At 35.2% G+C, this 22,840-nt stretch overlaps 4 protein-coding genes across 6 annotated transcripts; 1 reads left to right on the forward strand and 3 right to left on the reverse strand.

Moving 5' to 3' along the window:
- Window positions 1-717: 717 nt before the first annotated feature.
- Window positions 718-4,204, forward strand: LOC117909661 (protein NOI4). Its single transcript, XM_034823759.1, has 3 exons — window positions 718-823; window positions 3,056-3,227; window positions 3,816-4,204. The coding sequence occupies exons 1-3, from the start codon at window positions 807-809 to the stop codon at window positions 3,858-3,860; spliced, it is 234 nt and encodes a 77-aa protein (XP_034679650.1). The 5' UTR covers window positions 718-806; the 3' UTR covers window positions 3,861-4,204.
- Window positions 4,205-4,996: 792 nt separating this feature from the next.
- On the reverse strand, window positions 4,997-11,704 carry LOC117909660 (transmembrane emp24 domain-containing protein p24beta2-like). 2 transcript variants are annotated; one of them, XM_034823757.1, is made up of 6 exons: window positions 11,627-11,644; window positions 11,369-11,434; window positions 10,865-11,071; window positions 6,437-6,623; window positions 6,231-6,338; window positions 4,997-5,340 (listed from the first exon to the last, which is right to left on the reverse strand). In XM_034823757.1, the coding sequence occupies exons 3-6, from the start codon at window positions 11,069-11,071 to the stop codon at window positions 5,207-5,209; spliced, it is 636 nt and encodes a 211-aa protein (XP_034679648.1). In that variant the 5' UTR covers window positions 11,369-11,434; window positions 11,627-11,644; the 3' UTR covers window positions 4,997-5,206. The 2 variants fall into 2 exon arrangements, with proteins under 2 accessions (XP_034679648.1, XP_034679647.1); XM_034823756.1 differs by lacking the exon at window positions 11,369-11,434 and having other exon boundaries at window positions 11,627-11,704.
- Window positions 11,705-12,287: 583 nt separating this feature from the next.
- LOC117909658 (cellulose synthase-like protein E1) lies at window positions 12,288-16,730 on the reverse strand. The gene is made up of 8 exons (XM_034823753.1): window positions 15,806-16,730; window positions 15,223-15,541; window positions 14,524-14,664; window positions 14,237-14,368; window positions 13,828-14,040; window positions 13,519-13,740; window positions 13,089-13,436; window positions 12,288-12,984 (listed from the first exon to the last, which is right to left on the reverse strand). Exons 1-8 carry the CDS (start codon window positions 16,069-16,071, stop codon window positions 12,427-12,429), a joined length of 2,199 nt encoding a protein of 732 aa, XP_034679644.1. The 5' UTR covers window positions 16,072-16,730; the 3' UTR covers window positions 12,288-12,426.
- A 93-nt stretch (window positions 16,731-16,823) lies between these two features.
- LOC117909659 (cellulose synthase-like protein E6) lies at window positions 16,824-18,118 on the reverse strand. 2 transcript variants are annotated; one of them, XM_034823755.1, is made up of 3 exons: window positions 17,984-18,118; window positions 17,510-17,857; window positions 16,824-17,428 (listed from the first exon to the last, which is right to left on the reverse strand). In XM_034823755.1, exons 2-3 carry the CDS (start codon window positions 17,855-17,857, stop codon window positions 16,874-16,876), a joined length of 903 nt encoding a protein of 300 aa, XP_034679646.1. In that variant the 5' UTR covers window positions 17,984-18,118; the 3' UTR covers window positions 16,824-16,873. The 2 variants fall into 2 exon arrangements, with proteins under 2 accessions (XP_034679646.1, XP_034679645.1); XM_034823754.1 differs by lacking the exon at window positions 17,984-18,118 and having other exon boundaries at window positions 17,510-17,947.
- Window positions 18,119-22,840: the final 4,722 nt, after the last annotated feature.

The raw sequence follows: 22,840 nt of genomic DNA on the forward strand, positions 1-22,840 counted from the left end.
ACTTTATTTGTAAAAGCACCTCAAAGTGCTATTTGATTTTCTAAAACCATAAAGGGCTTGTTTGACATATGTTTTGAAGAATAGTTTTTTGCTCTTGAGAATAGATTAAAAAAAATGAAAAAAAAATACATTTGATAATCAAAAATAGTTTTTTGTTCTTAAAAACAAAAAATAAGGTGTTTTTAGGAATGTCTTTTAGATATTTTATGTTATTTTCACTTGTTTTCTGAAGATTGTTTTAAAAAATAATTATATAAACATGTAAAATAAGTAAAATAAAGCATTAGAAATAAAAATTAATTTTAAAATATATTTAAAAATATTAAAAATATGTTAAAAACATTTCACGTTCATATTTTTGTTTTATAAAATATTAGAGAATGGTTTTTCAAAATTATTTTAGAAAACAAATATCAATCAGGCCAAAATTTCCAAGGAAAAAAGGGAGAAGAAAAAATAAAGGCAATTGAAAGTGAACGGGGTTGGCTCACTCAACGGATAGTGTCACCGTTTCCGTTTCCGTTACCGTCAGATGTAACGTCGTTTCAACGGTTGGCATCCCACAAAATCTACGTTCACATGGGAGATATTCCCCCACTTCCACCTCCACCGTGAACTCGCAGCGCTGATTGGAGGATCTATGTGGGCCCCACACAGTAGTGAAATCTGACGGTGCAAGTTGCATGGCGGCGAGAAGGAGCGTTCTCTCTCTTCTCTCACTTGTTATTCTCTCTTCTCCTTTATTGACGTGAGTCATCTCTCTCTCCCTCTCTCCTTTTTCCCGGAAAATTCTCTCTCTAGAATTCATGTCGGACAACGGTATGTTCTTTCCCTTTTTGCAACCCTAAATTGCTAACTTTTTCGTTTACTGAATTTGATCTATCAATCCCTTGTTTTATTTCTTTGATTTGATCTTTGCTTGATTATTTATTAGTTTCGCGTATTTGTGGAGGAAAGGATTAAATTTTTTGAATGGGGCTTGTTATTGGGATTGATTTTGAGCTGGGTTCTGCATATCTGTTGTTGAATCAGTTGTTTTTCCGAGTTTAATCCAAGTATTCGTTCTAAAGATTTAAGGTTTTCGGTCTCTTGAATTGGTTGAGCTGTGTGTGATTTTTGATGTGTTAGACGTTCTGGTTTTGTGAGTTTAGTCTACATGATTGTGTTGTACTCCTGAATTTGATAAATTTCCAGGTCTTTATATTGGGGAATTTTTCAATAGGCTTGATTTTTAAAATTGTGTTCCGTGGAATTAGCATTGTTCATCTTTGTTGTTAGGTTAGCAACTTTAATTGCTTGATGATCCCATGATTATTGAGTGCTGATCTTTGCTGCTACTATGATCAATGTGAATAGTGTTGTCTTGGGATGGTGCGCACAGTCATTGTTCTATGTTGATCCGGATTTTATTAGGCATATTCTCTCCACCACTAAGTCTGAGTAGGCAGTGGAAGTTGGGTAATCAGTACAAGCTCAGCTCATAGGTTTTTTAGATATATGGGCACCCTTATATATTGTTGATTTTGTTTTTTTGGGTGGTTGGGGGTGGTTTGAGTTTCAATACTTTTTTTTTTTATTTTATTTTTTATTTTATGACATAGGGTTATTCAAAATCTTGGGAGTTTGAATTGCAAAAACTTGGATTTGTATTGGACAAAGGATCTCCAAAATTCTGTACAAAAGTAAGGTTAAAGGGGTGCTGTCACAAAATTAGGAGAAAACATTTCTTCCTTAATTGCTTTTGGTTTGTTTTGGTTGGAGCTTCATTTATTATAATTTTAATGAACTTGGAGTTTCTCAACCTCTTTTGGACGATATTTAATATTTTAACATTAAGGCTTCCTTTAATGAACATTTAAGGGGATTCAAAGATATTGGTACATGATAATCATTATTCATTTCTTCTTTGCTAATAGATTGTGCTAATCTATATGCTTGGTGAATTTGATGACTAAGGCTTCATCCTAAAGTGTGCACAATTTTTTTCTGATTTTGTCTGGATCAGAAAAATAAGTCATAATTCATTTTACTTTCTGTTTTTTAAAGTTCTCTGAGATTACCCTTTCACTATTGCTTAGTGATAACTTTTGGGATATCCTGAAGGTATTTTAACCTTGGAAAAAGACATGATATTTATGATATCCACCAAAAACATGAATTAATGATTCTGATTATCTAGTAGATTATATCTTTGCCTTTATGATCCTTATTGCTGATGGATAAGATGGTTCTGGACTTGATCATTTTTGTCTATTAATCTGACAAAGTGACTGATCTGAGGCTACCGATTTCAGATTGTTATGTCTTTTGTTTATTGGGTATTTGCCTCATGGTATCCATCTATTTTTCTGTGGTCCAATGAGTCTCCTTTTCAGTAATAGCCTGCTCCATATAGACTTGTTTCATTAGAGCCTGTTTCAGACAGGCATAATTCAATCTCAACATTCCATTATCTTTCATGGATAGATTGGAAATACTATAAATTTATCCTGGAGTTCACATATTGCTGCCTTTTATATAGGAGAGACTTTTTTTAACCCATATTCTTCTATGTCATTGAGTTTTCACTTTTGTGAATGTGCACAACATTTTATCAGATTATCAGCTACTCACTAAATGCTCAGTTTTATCATGTAAAAATTTGAGCAATAAGATCACTTGGAGCGATTTTGCTGATTGGTTAGGATCTCATTGAGAAAGAGAGAGTTGTTTTTATGTTCTCTCTTATGTGGCTTTGCCTTTTTGTACCCATAGTATATGTCATGTGTACTCATTGCTTTTGCCATATGTATACATCTTTTTTTACCTATATATAAAAGAAAAGACCACTAGGCGTGAATTTAAATTATTTCTTCTTGTGAAGTCAGGTTGAGTTATTTCTTTAATCTATTGCTAATTTTCATGGTGAAAGTAGCATTGAGTTGGAAATTGAGTTTCAGGAACCTTGGGAATCCAAATATTTCTGCGATTAATTGAACTTGAAATAGCTCTTAAAATCGTTATGGGATTTTTTTTATATTTTTTGTTTTTAAATTCTTCAACAGGACAACGGTAGACCACTGCCAAAATTTGGTGAATGGGATGTTAATGACCCTGCTTCTGCTGAAGGTTTTACTGTGATCTTTAATAAGGCTAGGGATGAGAAAAGAACTGGTGGCCAACCTGAGTCACCAGCAAATGCGGAAAATAATGTTAAGCAGGGAGTGGAGCCTAGCAAGCCTCAAACTGTAAGTTCTTTGATTAGTTGCTTAAATTTGGTGCTTATTGTTGTGAAAATAGTAGTATGAAAACAATTTAACTTCATCATCTAATTCTGCCTGGACTATCAGTTCAGGGATAATCCTTAAATGGAAAATAAACCAACTCATCCTAAATCACTACGTCTGTTTCAGTAGTTAGGTTCTGTAACTTGGAGAGGAAAATTCTAAAAGAAATGAAATATGGAAGATTTGGCTGTTCTATCTAATATACAGGTTGCCACTTTGGATGCCTCTATGATTGGATCATAAACTCCTTGGTCTATTTTGTCTTGTGAACGTATCTGACCTTAGAGGCCACACTTCATTGACCATCAAAATAAATATGCACCAATTGAAATCACCTGCCAGGTGCAATTTATATGGCTGTTTTATGCATTGGTATGGATGTGGAAAATGTGAAGTTCTTATGCTATTATTCATCAATAATGGTAAATTACTGTCACCAGAGCACAAAAATTGTAGCAGAATTGAGGGGTGGGTAATCATTTCTGCTATTTTTTTTTCTTTGCCAATGTATATTTTTGTTTTCTAACATTAAAATGCATTGATTTGCAGAAAAAATGGTTTTGTTGCTTGCAAGCCCCCCATGCAGAATCTTGACAAGGCGAGTTGGCCTCCTGTCAAGAGTTTCAATACAAAAGGATGTTTATATGTAACAGGCCCCACCATATTTTCCTAAAGATCAGAATTGTAGAGCTTGAGAAGTGTCCTTATGGAATTCTTGTTGTGTGCTGTAGAACTGTGGTGTTGTGGGAAAGAGTAAGAGTATGGATGAAAGAAGACAAACGATATATTGTATCAAATATGTACTGATTTGGTGGCTGTGATTAGAAGCTGAGCTATTTGTTTCTGTCTCTTTCTTCTCTCCTGCTATGAGCTGTAGAGAGATTGTTTGTGACAATTTTTTCCCCATTATTGTATTAGTGGAGTGCTTTTGGCTTTCCCATGTGTTCTGTCATCTTTGCAGCCCTCCACATTGCCTGCCAAGAGCCATCCTCCTACCACTGCTCTTGCACAGCCTCCATTGAGCTAAGTAACAGACAAAACCCAGTTGAGCTAATGTTGTATTCTATAAGACCCAAGTCTTTAACAGCCATCCCACTGTCCTAAAAAAATGCTTTCTAATGTCATTAGCCTCAACACAATTAGACCTTGGAGTCGAGATCACCATATGGGGGCATCTGTCTGGCACATTTTTTAACCATAAGGTCAGCTGGGTCGGGAGTCTTAAATACTATGTTGCCCTCACCTCATTTTGGCAGGAGTTCCTTGGAGCTAATATATAGTTCTATCTGGTATACAGGCTGCCACTTTGGATGCCTCTATGATTGGATCATAAACTCCTTTGTTTATTTTGTCTTGTGGACATATCTGACCTTATGTACCAATTGAAATGAGACGCAAGGAAAAGTTTCCAGTCATTAACCTATTTGGACATGGCTATCCTTGGAGCTAAACAGCATCGAATATCAGAGGTCTCAACAACCATGATACAGACAGCAATTAGCCATGATACAAATAGCAATTCTTCCCATTTTTCCAAAATTCCTGAGAACAATTTAAAATGGGAACCAAGGTACCATCTCCAGCCATAACAGACTTGTATGGTGAGAACATGCAGGTAACCACCTTGATGGCTACTGTATGGTTTTTGCCTTTTCCCTCAAGAGGACTTCTGCAACTTTAACATTTTGTTATGGAAAAGATATAAGCCAAAATTTTACTGCCATGACTTCAATAACGTGTGATGTGTAATATGGGGGGCTATCAATATGAGAAGCCAAGCCGCAGCAACCACAATCATGGGCAAAGTTACTCAAGCAACTATAAAAACCATTATCATTCAACCATCAAATAGGCAAATAGTATCCAAGGCAAGAGCCTAAAATTGCATTTTCGGGCACCAAAATTCTACAATCTATAAATATTCTATGGCAGCACTGAACCTAAACTCTAGATGTTCCAAGCTTCCGTTCAAACAGGCGTCGTAGAAGGTAGACTTGGAGGATACTAGCCCCAATAAGTGCTGCTGATTCATAGAAGGCTTTGTAAACTGCTCTCCGGCTCATTGCATCATTTACTGCAAAACAGTTGGAAGAGTGTCATTAACCTTCAAAATGGTCTGGTTTGGACAAATTCTTTAGGTTGATGGCACAAACAAATTTCATGAACAGTATCTGCGACTAAAATAAACTAAGAAAAAACTTGTACTAGGTTTCTTTAGTGATTTTCTCAAGCTGTTAACTTAAGTTAAATTTCAGCACAGCTTATTTACAGTAAATTTAATCTCAGTTTCTCCCGTGTTGAAACAAAGCTTTGCACTTGCTGAGCTAGTGTCCCTTTGAAAGTTTTGCTTAGGTGGATTTTTTATTTAAATAATATTATTTTTTTAAAACAGCACTTTAGAGAATATTTTGCAAATATTCAAAACCTTTTAAATTGTCTTAAAAAAAAAGGATTTTATATATAGAAATTGTCTTTTCAAAAAATGATTTACATGAAAAAAACAATTTTTTGATAATTGATACTCCATCTTCCATCTTTTATTTTGATCCTATTTCAGGTAAAATTGTCTTTTCAAAATAGAATTTTAGTATGAGCACACTTTAAAAATTTGCATTTTTCAAAAGACAATTTTGGAAATAGATTCATAACAAAAGAGACATGTTTGTGCAAAAAAACCCTGCCTAGGCCCTGGAGGATACCAGTCAGCTCATGTGTAGACTGCAACTCCAAATGATTTGTTCAAAAGATTTTCATATCTGAAATAACAAAGACTAGCACATATTTTTCTGTTTGTATTGCCCTCAAAAGATCTCATCTAAAAGTTTGTTGAGGGGAAAAGGCATCACCCACGAAAGGAGGGAAGCGGACTGTTGGAATTGGGAGCATTACAACTGGACCATGCTTCCCTCAGTTAAAAGTAATATCATATTAAAGCATATAAAGTTATAGCAGACTTAGTAGTACCTCTAGCCTGGCGTTCAGTCTGAGCCTCAAGCCAATGCTGTTCAAACTGAATGTTGTAAAGTGCTTCCTCTAATTTTGATATCTGTTCTAATAAAGGATTAAAATGCTCTGCAGATATGCACAACAGTTATATGAAGTCAACCTCCAATATTTCTCAAGGGCTAAGCAAGGAACAGCGAGATAAAGATCACTAAAGCATCACTCACCATCTTTTGCATGCTGATCATAGTATGCAAAATGACCAGTATATACGTCGAAGTCTATGGTTTCATGATAAGGAGACTTGTTAGTAAAGCAGAACTGATGAAGTCCTTTTTCATGAGCCATGAACTCAAACTTCTCACTTGTCTTGTCACGGTAATCTTGAATTTGATTACCAGAAGGTCCCTTCACCTGATGATTCAAAAAATTTGCAAAATAAATGGTACCTTTTACTGGGAAGACAAAGAAGCATTGAAAAAAGACACGAGGACAGGCTAACATGCTATCTAGAAAACCTCTCTCTCTCTTTCTCTCTCTATTCCCTTTTTGTTTAGTTATCAGAAGAAAACTGTGTGTATGGGACAGATGCAGAAAACTACTCTTTTCAACTATTATGAATAAAATAAAGAAGCTAAATGAATGTTTTTCCTTCCCCTTGCAGACTTATTTTCTTTTCTACTAAGCTTTTCAACGAATAATTTACATAGTGAAGGAAAATAATTATCTATCAAAAATCTGAATAAGGAAACAAATAAAGAACTCAAAGGGCAATGCTAATGAAAACAGCTCAAAAATGCATATTTTTTAGAAGGTTTACCATGCTTTTAAGTCCACAATTGAGTTATTATCATAGCTGTTATATCAAGTTCATTGCTAAGTTTTAGTTTTCTACAATATTGTTTTTTTAGTAATTTCTTTGTAGGTTTAGCTTCATTTAGCGTAAATAAGGATAAAGAAACCATGGAGGGCTCAGTGAACTTTTGGAGCTTATTTGCGAGGCCACAATCACTGAAAGTTGAATAAAGGGATCAAAAGGTGAATGGAGTTGAAAGGTTATGAAAAAGTGTATGACCAACTTCATTTTGCACGGCGAAAGTGCACTTTGCAAGGTGAACAGTGTCTCTGCATGGGGGATACAGTTGCAGGGAGTTTTCAAAATGAGGATACAATTTGCATGTGCATGTGAAAGCATGTTTGGCTCAAACTCCAAGAAATCCAGTTGGTGAAGGTTCCAAAGCAGCCAATAAGCCTAAGTCATGTGTCCCTATTCATGGAAGACTATAAATATTTGTAATTTTTATTTGAAATTTTTTTTTGGGAATTCTCTAGTTAATCTCTACATTTTTATTTCAGCATTTATAGACTAGTTTCTGAGGACTTGTTTGTGCATGGGGGATACAGTTGCAGGGAGTTTTCAAAGTGAGGATACAATTTGCATGTGCATGTGAAAGCATGTTTGGCTCAAACTCCAAGAAATCCAGTTGGTGAAGGTTCCAAAGCAGTCAATAAGCCTAAGTTATGTATCCCTATTCATGGAAGACTATAAATATTTGTAATTTTTATTTGAATTTTTTTTTGGGAATTCTCTAGTTAATCTCTACATTTTTATTTCAGCATTAATAGATTAGTTTCTAAGGACTTGTTTGGCAACTATTCTCAAAAACATATTTTTGTTCTTTAAAACAAAAAACAGTTTTCTAACTTTGAAAATATGTTTGACAAACTTTTGACCGAAAAAAGTTTTTTGAAAATTTGTTCTAAAAATAAGTTGTTTTCTAGAACACATTTGAGGTGTTTTCAATGGTTTTTTTTTGTTGAGTGTTTTGAGTAACAATTAAAAATATAGAGAATAATATGAGAACTTTTGAAATGTATACAAGTATAAAGTACTTCCATGGAGAATAAGTTGAGAAAAGAGTTTTTCATATTTGAGTTTCTAAACATAATTTCTTCTGAAAATAATTGAAAATGATTAAAACTATGAAGAATAATTTGAGAACTTTTGAATTGTATATAAGTATAAAGTATTTCCATGGGGAATAAGTTGAGAAAACAAATTTTCATATTTCAGTTTCTAAACAATTTTTTTTTTGAAATTTTTTTTTTTTGATAGATAAACACACAAGGATAATATTAGATAAAGGGTGCTTCAAAGGCAACCCAGAGCATACAGGGGGTATACAATCGTCACCTAAAAACAGGAAAACAAAAGGGAAAATAATTGAAAATTGTTTTTACAAACTATTCTCAAAAATTGTTTTTTGAGATCTATTTTCGAAAATGTTGTTAAACGAGCCCTAGGTTTTCTACTCTTCATCTTTTCTCTTTTATTCTCCTTCCTTTTCCATCAAACCAAATATGAGTTTTGGAGTAGACACTGTATTTCTGGAGAAAGACTGAGATAGTACACAAGGATCATGGTTTGATTTGGCTCAATTATGGGAATTATTATTTTTTTTTAGGTCAATTTTTGTCCCCATTGGGACTTGAACTTGGAACCTCCCACAAAGCCCCCCCATCCCTTTACCACTTGAGCCAAGCCTCAAGGGTAGCTCAATTATGGTAACTATAGTTGAATGAAATTATATATATTGGTATGATGACTAACTAGTTGGTTCAAGGAATACTTGTTTCACTCACTGATATCAATTTAGAGTTGTCATTAGTGGTATTACTTGTTGATTTGAGATGAAATCAAACTTATTGATTTCGAAGATTGAAACTCAACTTTGATTGATTTGTAATATGATTTTACCGAAAAATCATATATGAATGATTGCTCGAGTTACAGTTTCTCATCACACTTGATGAAAAAATTACTTTTAAAAAAGTCCATGATCACCATGATACTTGTCTGTTGGATTAAACCTGAATATGGAATCTTTTAATTCTGAGAACTGAATCTCTATTTTCTTTACACTAGTGTTCATTTTCCTTCTATTTTTGTACCGACCAAACATTCTAATTCTCCTCTTGGATCACATTCTTCTCAACCCCTCCATACTTTGACTCTCGATACCTGTTTTTCCATGGGATCAACCTGAATCTCTATACTACAATTTAACCTATTTCTTGCTAGCTCGAATTAGAGATTGGCAAAAAGTATAGTTTTAAAAGGTGTAGGGCACACCTAAGGCGCGAAAGTCTCCTACAGCTTAACCGCAAGGCGCAACATAAGGCGCATACTTGAGTGAAGTGAAATGAAACCTAGGATACACATCAATTTTGTAAAATATGATTCAAAATTGAATCTGATCAATAAAAAATTTAAGATTCAAAACATTTAAAAGAAGCATTCAATAAAAAAAGTTATGAAATTATATAAATTTCAGTATATAATTAGAAATTTAAAAAATAAAAGTGTTTAAAAAGGAAGGGTAAAGCTGACAAGGCACACCTTTTCAATAAGGCACATATTTGGGCAAGCAAGGCGCTATAACTAGGGAGTGGTGGTGCCTTGAGCCTTAGCACCTATGGCAACAAGATGTTCATTGACTGACTAGACAGTTGTGACAACTTTGAGTATATAACAAAGATCTGAATAAAAAAGAAAATAAAAGACTGAAAGGAATATTCTTAAGTGACTCTACGGTTATGCTAACTAAACAGTTGGGACAACTTTAGTTATTCTACTTCAATAAAGTTATCAAGCAAGGTGCTGGGGAAACCTTTGCTTGTGTTGCAAAGCAAACCACCACTTAATTAGCACTTTTTCCAACAAGACCTCAAAAACTGTGGGTACATTATTATAATGGATGATTTAATCTCCAATAGTTAATCCTTTCAAGGAAAACTCATGTCACCCCTCCTATGCAATTAGATCTCTATTTCATGTACAGAATGAAATACTTCAGGAGTTCCATCATTTCCACTTCATCAGTCCCTAGTTCCACATGCTTGGAAAACATATAAAAAGAAAAAAAAAAGAAAAAACAATACAAGCCCTCTTCCTAAGATCTATTTGCTTTCTAGAACTTCTGCAAGTATGAATAGCTGACCTTATTGCTTAATGTATTGTCATACTGGAAATGCCACTACCGAAACCATACAAATCCCAATAAACATTATAAACCACTATAATAAACTTCCCTTGGGTTCAAGTTTGATCATTATGCTCCAAAAAGATCATATGTTTACAAAGTAAAATTGAGATAGCACAGGATACATCCCAATGCTTAATGATCAAATGACAGGTTGTATCCAGTCGCTTGCAGACTGAAAATAAATAAATTCAAGGCACCACAAGAGTATGAAGAAGTGAAGAGCTAAAAATAGAAAATCAAAAGTATATAAGCTTAACTTGTGATGCTAGTGACTACTTCCATAATTGATCAGTAGCCGATAAGCTTGCACCTAATGCCCTAAAACAATTTCTGAAGTTTATTTTTCCTTAAGTTGATCGTAGATTAATTTGGGACCCACAGTATGAAAGTCGGATGCAATGCAACACAATAAGCAACAAAAATTTATATTTCCAAATACAGTTATAATATGATTTCTTTAAGAGCAAGAAACCTCACAAAAATCGGTTATCATGCCACCCAATTGACAGAGAAAACATTACCAGCATAGCAGAGAAAAAAATATCAAACAATTAAAATTGGAGAATTCAACAGAATCCGAAAACTCATATGAAGAAAAGTAGGACTTACAACAAGATCAACACCATCTTTACTATAATGCCATGAAGCATCAACCTTAATCACCACAAATGATGCGTGAATTGTATCCCCTTCATATTCAACATTATGGGAGAAGCATTCTTCTCTATCAATCACAAACCTAATCCCACATACCGCTTGCACAGACAAAAGCACCAAAATCACAATGAACCCGAACTCAGGCGCCCAAATTTTCATCTGCACATGGGAATCAATTTGGAACTTTTCATGAATCCAATACAACAAAAAACCTAGTAAAATCAAATAAAATAAACCATAATTCCACAAAAGATCATTAATTAATGTCATATAATCAAAGTCTCTGCGGAAAATGAACACCTTTATATTTTCCCCCAAATCCAACTCAAAAAACGAGAATAAAATTTTCCCTAATCACCCTTAAACAAAACAAATGTCCGCAGGACCTATTTTCATCGGAAACAAACAGAGAAAACTTTCTGACAAGATATTAAAACTCAGGTGTAAAGGGAGCACCTTGTTTATTTTCCCCAAAACAAACGGGGAATTGGGAATATGCAGAAATCGTTCCCCTCAATCAAACTGAAAAAACCAAATACAAAATAAAAAGGAACGAAATTTCCCTAAAGTTTCAACCTTGAACAATAAATTTTCCCCAGAAAAGTATTTTCCTTGGAAACAAACAGAGCATAAAATCGAAAGAAGCAAAGAATTGTGGAAAAGAAGAAGATGGGAAATAGAAACAGAAGGAAATTGAATTCATTTTTATTTTACCTCCGAAGATTTTCCCGAGGAGGAAATGTCCGTTTTGTTTGACTCTCGAGGTCTAGCTTTGCTGTCGGGGAAGGAGGGTTTTACAACTTATAAGTCCAACTGACTGACTTTTCTTGTGGGCCTCAGACCATGATATGGCCCACAGAGATTGGTGGATTCTCGTGGGCTTTTTCATGGGCCTAGTGGCCCATTTCGAGTTCAATAGCTATTCCGAATTAATTACATAATAAATTTGATTCATACTCTCATTTTTAATGAATAATCCAAACATGCCACAATAAATCCAACTTGGAATCATATTCATTACTTATTCCAAATTCAATAAATTATTTTTATATTTTATTTCAAACTCATTCAATTTACGTAACCATTCTTTATAAAAATTAAATAATTTTAAAATATATTTGTTTATTTTTACTAATTTTAATTATATTTTTACTAATTTCAATTATGTTTAACTTTGTTTCTTATTTTCCATAATAAAACCAAGAATAACAAAATCGTTTTCCTGAAATTTTTTTAGTTATATATATATTTTTTCGGAACCAAACATAGTTTAAAAAGTATAAAGATTTTTATCAAATACTTTTTTTTATGAAAAATAAGAAATAATTCATGAAACTCTTTTAGATATTTTATAGAGATTTTAAACAATATTAAATAAATAAATAAAAATCTTCATTTAAATGGACAAGTACAAAACAAGTATACATTCATGAGAAAATGAAATAAATTTCTTGAAATACATTGTTCCATGATCTTGCATTATATCCTACAGCCAGAAAGAGACCTACTGAACTTTATGATAAAAGAAAGTGGAAGAACGTGGAACAGGCACAAGCAACTAAGGCCAGAAGAACTGATTTAACAGTGAGTGAGCATGGCATCTTGCCATTATCCTTCCTCAGGAAGAGGCCTTGGTACAGAGGCCAGTTGATGAGAAGCAGAACCACAGCTAGAAGAATCTGCAGAGCCATTGTTTTGTAGACCTCCATATCCAAGCCCACCTTCTTCACCACCCCAACAATACAAAACAGATTGAACATTGCTAGTGTTGCTAAGATGGTGAACATGGGGGAAGACCCTCCAAACTCCATCATCTCTCCCTCATATCGCTGGGACACATCTTCATCAGCAACTTTGGCTGTCAGTATAAACGATGTTTCAGAGAATCCCAGTAGCCTCAGAATGGTGTCCATGAAGGCGAAGAGGTAAGAGGTTGTTCTCTTAAAGAGCCAGATTCTCTGGTCATTCCACCACCCCAAGAGTGTGCCTCCAGACCAGAGGAACTCTGCCAAGCTGCCACTGTACTTGGCCAATATCACGTATGCAAATGGTAGGAACCATGGGCTTGAGACCTGAACACGTAAAACCCAATTCAGATTGTCACAATTTGGCTTCACAGAGGGCCCAGAAGTGTCAAAATTGGGGTGAAAATATGAAGAAAATGGTGAGAATTTACCTGTGGAAACAAGGGAATGCCATGGAGAAGAAAAAGGGAAGGGACTATACAATAGGACAGTGTTGCCAAGGAGTTGAGAGGCCAGAGGCAGTAGGTGCAATAACCCAGTATAAGGCCTGGGCTAATTCTTCCTAGTCCATACCATGCAGGACTGTACTTGGAAAGCAGAATCTGTAGATCACCTTCAGACCATCTCTTGTGCTGCACAAGAGTCTGCTCCAGTGTCTTGGGAGCAACCCCAAGGAAAGCCTTCTGGGCAGGGTTGAGATACACTGATTTCCATCCTAGGCATTGAATGGACAGCCCTGTTATCACATCTTCAACTGGGCACCCATACTTCAACCCCATCTGCAGAAACAGAAATTTAAACCGTTCAGTATGAGAATGATTCGCGCGGTTTGATATGAGGGAGAGATAGAGAGAACTAGACCTCATTTCCCCATTGTGTATCTCCTTCATATCTGCAGCTTGCTAGATTCTTTAGACTTTCTTGTAACTCATGTGCACTTTCTTCTGTCTTTATGCTTTCTCTCTTCCATTCATTCCTATAGTCCTTGCTGAACTTCCTCCCACATAGAGTATCCCTTCTATGAAAGCAGCCAGTTCCAATATACATAGGACCTCCATAGCCATCCAAACCATGAAATTCCACCTTCATAATCAACCATTCCAACCAAATAAGGATAAGAAAATAAGAACATGTCCCAAAGAGTTTTCACTTCCATGTGTGTCTACTCACCTCGCTAATAACTCTTAATGAGCTACTATATAATTCGTTCTTAGTGATGTTTTCGAAGTTCTGTGGATATTGCACAAAAGCAATCTCTTGACCCTTCTCTTCATCCATGAAGAAGCAAAGAGCATCCCGGATGGAATGTGAATTGTTCGAGTACATATCGCAGTCTACGTTGAGAATGATGGCTCCATTGCTAATTTTTGATGACACCCTTATCTGCAACATTGATCCAGGAATGGAATCACAAAAAACTAGCAGTAGAGTACTTATAAACAGGACAAGAAGACTTAAGTTTGGTCACATTTGGGACTAAATTCACAAGAAAAAATTACTAGAAATTAACATTACTGTTGAGTCTTTTTCCTCTATATATATGCGTGTACATATGCATATTATATGGTTGTAATGTTACCAATGCATTCATAGCTCCAGCCTTGAAGTTGTGGGGATGTTTGGGTCTCTTTTCACGAGCCAAGTATACCAGAGTTGGCAATTTGCTCCCTTCAACATCCATGGCATTTGGGTCTCTCCCATCAATTAGTATCTGGCAAAAAACAGAGAGCACCTTAGAACAAGGTCGAATGCTTGAATATGCTTGTTTATTCATGGAGCTGATATATTTGGGGAAAGTCTTTAGTTCAGCTAGTCCAGAAATATATATACATATAGTCTTAATTAGAGTCTGTCTAGGTGAAGTACTTGAAGGATGGTATCATGGTCATGCCGAGAAGAAAATGAATCCCACTGAGAAAATCCTTTCTGCTGCATGAGTACTTCTTCAGGAATTCGACCTAGCTTGGTAGCAGTTTCAATTCTGTCCTTCATCTCTTCATACAATTTCTGTAAGCATGAATAAGAACACGTGTTTAGGAGAGTCTCAATTCAAATGGGGATGTGACACAACTAATTCAGGTTATCATGTTTATAGTCAAATAGCATTGATGTATCACGTGGGGCATGAAAATATGCAAGTCTAGGTCACTGTATACACACATATATAGGCCATAATAACACATTACAACCACATTTAGTAAGTTGTACTATGGCACATTAATTTGAATAAGTAGTCCAAGACTTATTTTTTTAATAATGCATAAGCTTTCAAAGAATGTCACATTCAAAAAAGGAAGATGACTAAATGAGCACTGAAACTAATATCTAAAAGAAGATAAGCCTTGGATTTCAACCATGTGGGGTGGTCCTCCCACTCAAATTCAGAAGATTATTCAGAGGATGAGTAAAACCCCACACTCTACTAATGGAAGGCAGGAAGTCAAAAGTAACCTGATTACATATCAATTGACCAGGTTCATGCAGATGTTAACAAATGGGCAGCACATTACCCCACTTCTTATTCTAGAATGTGGACAAAAAGACTCTCCAACAGCTCAATCATACCTGGATAAGCTCCAATTCTTTAGCCTGATCAGCATCATGTAGGTGGGATGTCAAGGAAAAATAGACTGCAGGCGACCTTGGCTCGATTTTGAACTTCTTGCAGTAAGGTATCCAGTGCTTGGAGAAATGGGAAGCCTCTAACAGAGCATAGAATGTTAACTCTGAACCAGCATCATCAGATAGGTATACACCAAGTTTTTCCTGCGGATAATCGTATGCCATGACTGATAAAACAGTGTTGATCACCATTATTGGTGGCTCTATCACAGGGTCTGCCGTGCACACAAATATATCAACAGCTGGGAGGTCTTTTTCATACCTGCAGTTTAGCAATAAATCTTGGGGATGAAAACATTTGCAGACGTGAAAAAATGTATATCATTTTAGGATTCCCATCTTAATTAGTATTAGGAAGATCATTGTGTACCTAATCCATAACTTGTCTAACAATTGTATTGATGAATTTGGCATTTTTCATAAGCACAATAAGCTCTTAACAAAAGTTGGTCAGAACAAGAAATGTTTGGTCCAGATGGGGTGCACCAGAGTGTGAGAAAGAGGGAGTGCAGGGAGAGGGATGAACCTTTGTGAGAGCCTGTCCTTGAAAGTGGATCGATAGATGGGGTTCCAGCGAGAAGCTTGAGTGAGAAGCCAGTAAAGGCCAAACCAGAGCTCAGCCAAAAGCAATCCAATCCAACCCCATCTGCCATCTTCCGTTGGGATGTGAATGACCCTGTAAGCCCAAATCAAGCATATCCCCAAAAACATGGATGCTGAAAACATCCTGTATAGGAATCTTCCCTTAGCTCTCCTTGTTTCAAATAGTGGAGCATAACCTTCACTCCCCATCTCTCTCTCTCTCTCTCTCTCTCACTCTTACTTACAGAGAGAACAGTTGTGTATATAGAATATTAAAGCACCCAAGTTTATATAAATTGGGAGCCTCTCTCTATCAAAACTTGAAGTACAGATTGTGAAGGCACTTGTCTATATATAGCATAAGGGTCTCGACATTTTCTGGGCTGCTTCAAATTTTAAGAAGATAACTGTTGTGTGATCAATGAAAACAGCCTAAGAAACAAACAACCCAGAGGCACACATAGTAAGGTCTGAACGAGGGGGTGGAGATGGGATCATGGGGAGGTATTATGCCTCAAAACTATCAAGAGCTTAAAATATAGGAGGAAACACAATATCCATAGAGACAGAAGCAGACAATCCCTCAGGTTGATTGTTTTGAGAAATGAAAATTGGAGACCAATTCCGTCTTGAAATCCCTCAATTTTAGAAGATCTTCAGCCCTTTGTGTGATCAACTTAACATCATGCATATGTGTATAGCACAAGAATATAGAACCTCCAAAAAGAGTTTAGGAGGAGGAGGTGCTGCATCGGAGAAATACTAACTCCACACGATTCTCTCCTCCTTCTCTCCACGTGTAAAGGCACAAACTTACCAGAATCCCACCCTTTTTGTAGTTTTCAACTCTGAAAATCATCATCTTTTCCTTTTCGGCTGACTATAAAAATAGTTGGCGGGTTATGATATTGGACCTAGTCTCTTTGTAGTGTTCCCAAGGTCATAATGTTTTGAGCATACCATAAAAAAATATAAAACATCACACCTTTGAAATTTACATGCCGATGAGTGCTTAATTGTAAAGCAAATAGGGCATTAGACATGCCAGCGAAGCTACAATAATTGACTTGAACATAACAGAGGATGGGATTCGGCCCTTATCGTTGCGGACAAAGAGGGCTTCGTACACAGTCACATGGAGCATAACTGTTACCCCACAAAGAATAACATGTGGGATCAAGCCTGCAGCAACCCTGAATTCGATATCGAAAATGACTTTCTTGATTCCCCCAACTGAACTGAAAAGGTTCAGCAGGGCTAATGTTGATATGATAGTAAACATGAGAGATGAGCTTCCAAATTCAATGATTTCATGTTGGTACCTCTTCAACACATCCTCATCGGCCACCTTGGCTGTAATGACAAATGTTGTTTCAGAAAGTCCAAATAGCATTGTGAGGTTGTCTATGAAGGCAAACAGGTATGAAGTTGCTGATCGCATCATCCACATTCGTTCGAAGTTCCACAAAGTCTTGAATGTTTCTCCACAGCTCACTGTCTCAAGTATGCTGTAAGCATTCTTGGCTACAAAAACATAAGCAAATGGCAAGAACCATGGGATTGAAACCTGAGACATAAATAAAAGCCATTAACTAAATAGTTTGCAAGCTAGAATTGTTAAACCCTTTGAGAAAAGAGGGTGAGGTACCTCTGGGAATAAGGCAATGCCATGAAGCAAGAACAGGGGAGGAACGATCATATAATAGAGCATCGGCAAGAAGGTAGGAGCCCATACGAGATAGACACGGTAACCCAACCGAGCACCCAGTTTTATCTTCCCATAACCATATAATAAGGGGCAGTACTTGGAGAGCAATATCTGAAACAGACCTTCAGACCACCTCTTGTCCTGAATAAGACTTTGATCTAATGTTGTTGGAGCAACACCCAAGAAAGCACTTTTATGGGGACTAAAGTAAACTGGTTTCCAACCCCTACATATGATTGCCAAGCCAGTGATGATATCTTCCACTGCACACCCATAGATCAAGCCCATCTGCAAATTCGTAGAAGCGGTCATCACATAACCAAAATTGCATACTTGTTCGTGTGTGTGTGCCTTTGAGAGGAAGAGGGAGAGGGAGAGGGAGAGAGGGAGAGGGGGAGAGAGGGAGAGAGAGACCTATTCTAACTAAAGCTCTTCCTAGAATAAGATTTTAGTTTCTACGAGAAAGACTTGGAGTTTGTAGCTCCTAAGTCAATGAGCAGTGTTGAGAGTTATGCCTTAGTATCTGCTGAAAGAAAGGCTGCAATCATCAACCACATGCAATTGAAGTCAGCGAGATTACTAAAGTGCTGATGCTATTTTTATGTTTTTAAGTCCGATTCTGATGCTATTTTGTAGGAGGTAGTTGTTTGTTCAACAAGTAGCTTGATTTGCTGTTTTTTTGAGGTCATATCTGTTACAATATCGTGTATAAATTCAGCCTTATGATCCAATAAAAATATAGAGCAGTAGCAGCACAACTCTGTTCTCAGTTGCTTGGTGTCTTAACCTGCCTTGCTACCAACAAAATCCAATAAAATCCGAACCAAAGCTCAACCATGAACAATCCAATCCAAGCCCATCTGTCATGTTCTTCTGCACTTGGTATATGCTTTAGTCTATACACCAAAATCAAACATATTCCCAAAAAGATTGTGGAAGCTAAAACCTTAGATGCAACTCTACCCTTTACTTGTTTTGTCTCAAACAGTGGCTGCATTGGCTTACTGCCTTCCGCACCATACCCACCCATCTCTCTGTAGTTGTGTCTATACACAATGGTGACAAATACAGTAGAGGATATTTTAAGCAAAAAATATAAAAAACAATGAATATGGCGAGTCAAGGTCTCTCACACCGCCCACATTGAGCAAGATGTTGTAGCAGATTGATCATTTGAGTAATTAATTCCATTAACTATAATTTCTTGGCAATGGTTACATTTTTTAACACAATCTATGGTGTCATACGTGCAGTCCAGTCCAAACTGTACATGTGGAGTTGTTGATTTTTGTACTATTATTCTATTAAAATAGATGCTTTATAAATTTTCATAAGGTCCCATGTGCTTCATGCTGCTCCGGTCCAAAAGACCCTTACAACTTTCAAAGAAGATGAGCTTTAAAACTAATATGCCTCGGGGTTCAACCACCTGAACACTCCAATTGAGAAGATAATGCAGCAATTAACTTCATTTCAACGAAATAATAGAGCCCTATCCATGCCGCAACTCTTGTGGGAAAGCTAGGAATCACCCAACAACACAAAAAGCTAGCCTGCTGGTTGTATTTTAGTTTTTCACAAGAGGGAGTGGGTAACAATATTGTTAATTTATGAATAATTGTTATAATGGTGCATGAGCTTTTAACGTAGTTTGACCAATCATGTCTATATCCATAGATGAAAGAGAATCATTTTTACTATAAGAGAATCATTTCACTATATCATATAGAATATTAGAAAGAACCCCCTACGATCCATTGGATATTTCTCATTCTTTTTTATATCTTTATACACCTTATATATTCTTTACAAGTACATCTTCATCTCATAACATTTTCCTTCATAACTTAGAATATTTATAAAGATATTTCAAACGACTTTCTTTTTAAGGAAATCGATCTAATATTATAATAATATATTAATTTTAAAAATATTCTATATAATATTCTTTACAGAAAGAAATCTATAATAATTAGAAATCTTAATAATATTTGAGTCACCTTGTCCTACATGAGATGAATCCCAGTTTTCATGCCCCAAAAGCTTTCTTCCAACTGTGAAATTATACCCTAATTAATAAGCTCCAGATTTGTAGCTGATCATAACCATGTGAGAAGTTGATCCTACTGGATGGTATGAGGCAAACATCTATATTAACATGGTGCCTTTTTTATTTCTTCCACATATTAATTGAAATAAATTAATAAGCATATCAAGGAACCTTATACAATTGGCTTGAATATAATAGTGGATGGTGCGCAATACTCATCATTTTGGATGAAGAGAGCTTGGTCTACGGGCATATTAGGCCACAACCATTACCTTACAAATTAAAATGTGTGTGAGGCCTGTAGTCTCCCAGCTATTTTGACTTCCCCAACTAAACTTTCACATTGGACACTGTTAGGATATTAAGTCTTGTTTATATGTTGGTAATTTTGTTTCAATTTATATTTGATCATAAAAGTCTTTTTAGATAATGATTTGTTTTCCATTAAAGATTAAAAGTTGTTGTTCGTTCAACTAGGAAGTCATAAGTATGTCTAAAAGTGTTTGGCTTGTGGCAAATAAGGCTTCTTTGAGATATAAAAAGGTTTGGTATCATTTTTTTAATTGAAAATGTTTTGAAATGATTTTTCAAAAAAAGTAGGGGCTGCTTAAGCAGTAAGGACCACTCAAGCGGTTAGCCAACTCTAATGGTAAGGAGTGCTCAAATGGAGTGCTTAAATGACCTAAGTTTGTTCAAGTGGTCAAGACAGTCCTCTTGAGTTTAGAAATAGATTTTGAATGAATTTTACTCAAACTCTAATTTGAAAACTTAAAATATCAAAACTCTTTGGACTTTTGCCTGCCTATAAATATCTTTCTTGTAACCCCTTAAGGGTTAGAGATTAGAGACCTCTCATTATTAAAAAGAGTGATTCTTTGAAAGAAAGCTTAAATCGCCACATCATTCCTGATCTCTCATTCAAGAATTTGAATATTTGAATTATGAGTTGAAAACCTTAATCCCTTTGGAGTGACTAAATGATCTATTAGGGAGCAACAAGGAGTTGTTACATCGTGGATGTGGATCAAATTGTAGGTGTTGGAGGGCAAGCTTTTAAGGTAAAATGACTAGGTAAATTTGTGTAACTTGATTTCAAATAATAGATTTTAATTAATAAGTCTTAGACTTGTGTTTTTTATTTCCATAGTTTGCAGGGGGTTTTCATGTAAAAATCTCGTGCCTCATTGTATATTTTTTTATTATTGCTTATATTTTGGTTGATGATTTTGATAATTTTTTTTATTAATTAGTTAGTTGGTTATTGAGATTGTTGGATTGGTTATCTTGTAGGTTATGGTTGTTATACCTATAGCCAGTCATTGTTTCCTAACTCCTCTCAGGCGTATTTCATATATTAACAATTATATTTTATTTTTATCACTAACCAATTGCAGGGTATCTTGAAAATTTAAAATTTTTATTTTTATACACCTAAAGATTCTATGTATAACCATTTATTTATTTGAGACATCCCTAATATCTCTTGAGATAAAAGAATTTGATATAACATATAAATCTTTATTTAATTTTTTTAAATCACTCATTCAACCTGTTCGCTAATGGATTTTTTATTGTTAAGTGACATCAAAACAATACCCATTTTTCATACACAACTCTATCGACTGCCCCAACTAACTTATATGGCTAAAATTATAGACGAGTTTCTAGTATACTTGACCATCAATCACATTTTTTTCTATGATATACCACATAAAATAGAATAAAAAGGGTATTAGATATCCTCGATGAGACTTCCTTAAATATGTAAATACGTTTTAAAGTTATGATAATTTAGCACAAACAATATCTACACAATAGGCGGAGATCCAAAGTAATGTTAAAGCTATAGAATGTAGTGCTATAAACATACAACCCATTTAGGATTAGGTTATGAAACTTGTGGTGATTAAGTTATAGTGTATAAGACCACTAAAAATAAGAATATTCTACTATTATTTATAAGAAAAAGAAAAGGACATAAATGAAAATTAATAAGTAAATAAATTTTATCATGAAAAATTTATGATAGAAAATAGGAGAGGATATAAGAACCCAACCCATAGCGGATGTAATTTTGTAATTTAATTTAAGGAAGTAAAAAAATTAGATTATTTTAATATAATATAGTCTTCGCTTTGATTTAGATGTGAGTTGTCTATAATTTTGGGTCTTTGAATTTAATTATGGATTAAGACTTAATTACATTGGAAAATAAATAAATAAATAAATAGTGGAGGAGAAAATAGTATTTTTCTCCTTATTGGAATTATATACATCTAACCCACTAATTTATATGTTGGGTTTATCGTTTAGGAGATTTGAATCAAGATTTAGAGTAAAAAAATTAATATTTCTTTTAGAAACCAGATTGATAGATAACTGACATTAATTGATAGATAACCTGAAGTTAGCATAGTGGATAAGAGAGAGACACTTCTACTGCTACTACTACTACCAACCACCCTTGGCTCTAAATTTGGATGCTAGTGAATGGTTGAAGCAAGCTAAGTGGGATAGAGAGGGAGACAATAAGTTGGAAAGCTAAATTTGGATGTAGTGAATGGTTGAAGCAAGCTAAGTGGGATAGAGAGAGAGACAATACTACTACTACTACTTAAGTGGGAAAGAGAGAATTACTACTACTACTACCTATCAAAATATTTCTCGTTAATTCTTATTGAGTGTATTCAATCCATACAACAATAAGAGTTCACTAGTGCATTATCTTTGATTCAATCCTAAATTTTATTTGTATCTTAAGAGTTTATCTTGCTGTTAGGATTGTCCTTGAAATGATATTCAAGTGTCAGATTCACATGAAAGAGAAGTGTAAAGGGTTGGTCGGAACTATTATCCAATTATATTGAAATGAAGGCTTGGATTACAGCCTCAATTAGTAGACTCTCAATGTGTTGAAACTTGAGAAGAGTGGGGCATAGGTTAAGACTGGGTCAAATCACCATAAAATCAAGCTTGCATCATTCTTCCCTTATATTTTTTATTTACATCACCATCAATTTATAGGTCTTCTATCTTTTTCTTAGTTAACCGCATCCATTAGAGTTGAATTTTTTAAAATTGACCCCCACCCCCTCTTAGGTGATTACCTTGGATTAGCTAGCTAGACTTTGCAATAATTACTCCATAATTTATTCTTGTCCACTGTCCACTTGCCTTATCCATTATAATTTCCAGCAATAGAAGGGGGTTTAGTTAGTACC

Source organism: Vitis riparia, chromosome 19 (genome assembly GCF_004353265.1).
Source record: "Vitis riparia cultivar Riparia Gloire de Montpellier isolate 1030 chromosome 19, EGFV_Vit.rip_1.0, whole genome shotgun sequence".
In the NCBI taxonomy this organism is placed as follows: Eukaryota; Viridiplantae; Streptophyta; class Magnoliopsida; order Vitales; family Vitaceae; genus Vitis; species Vitis riparia.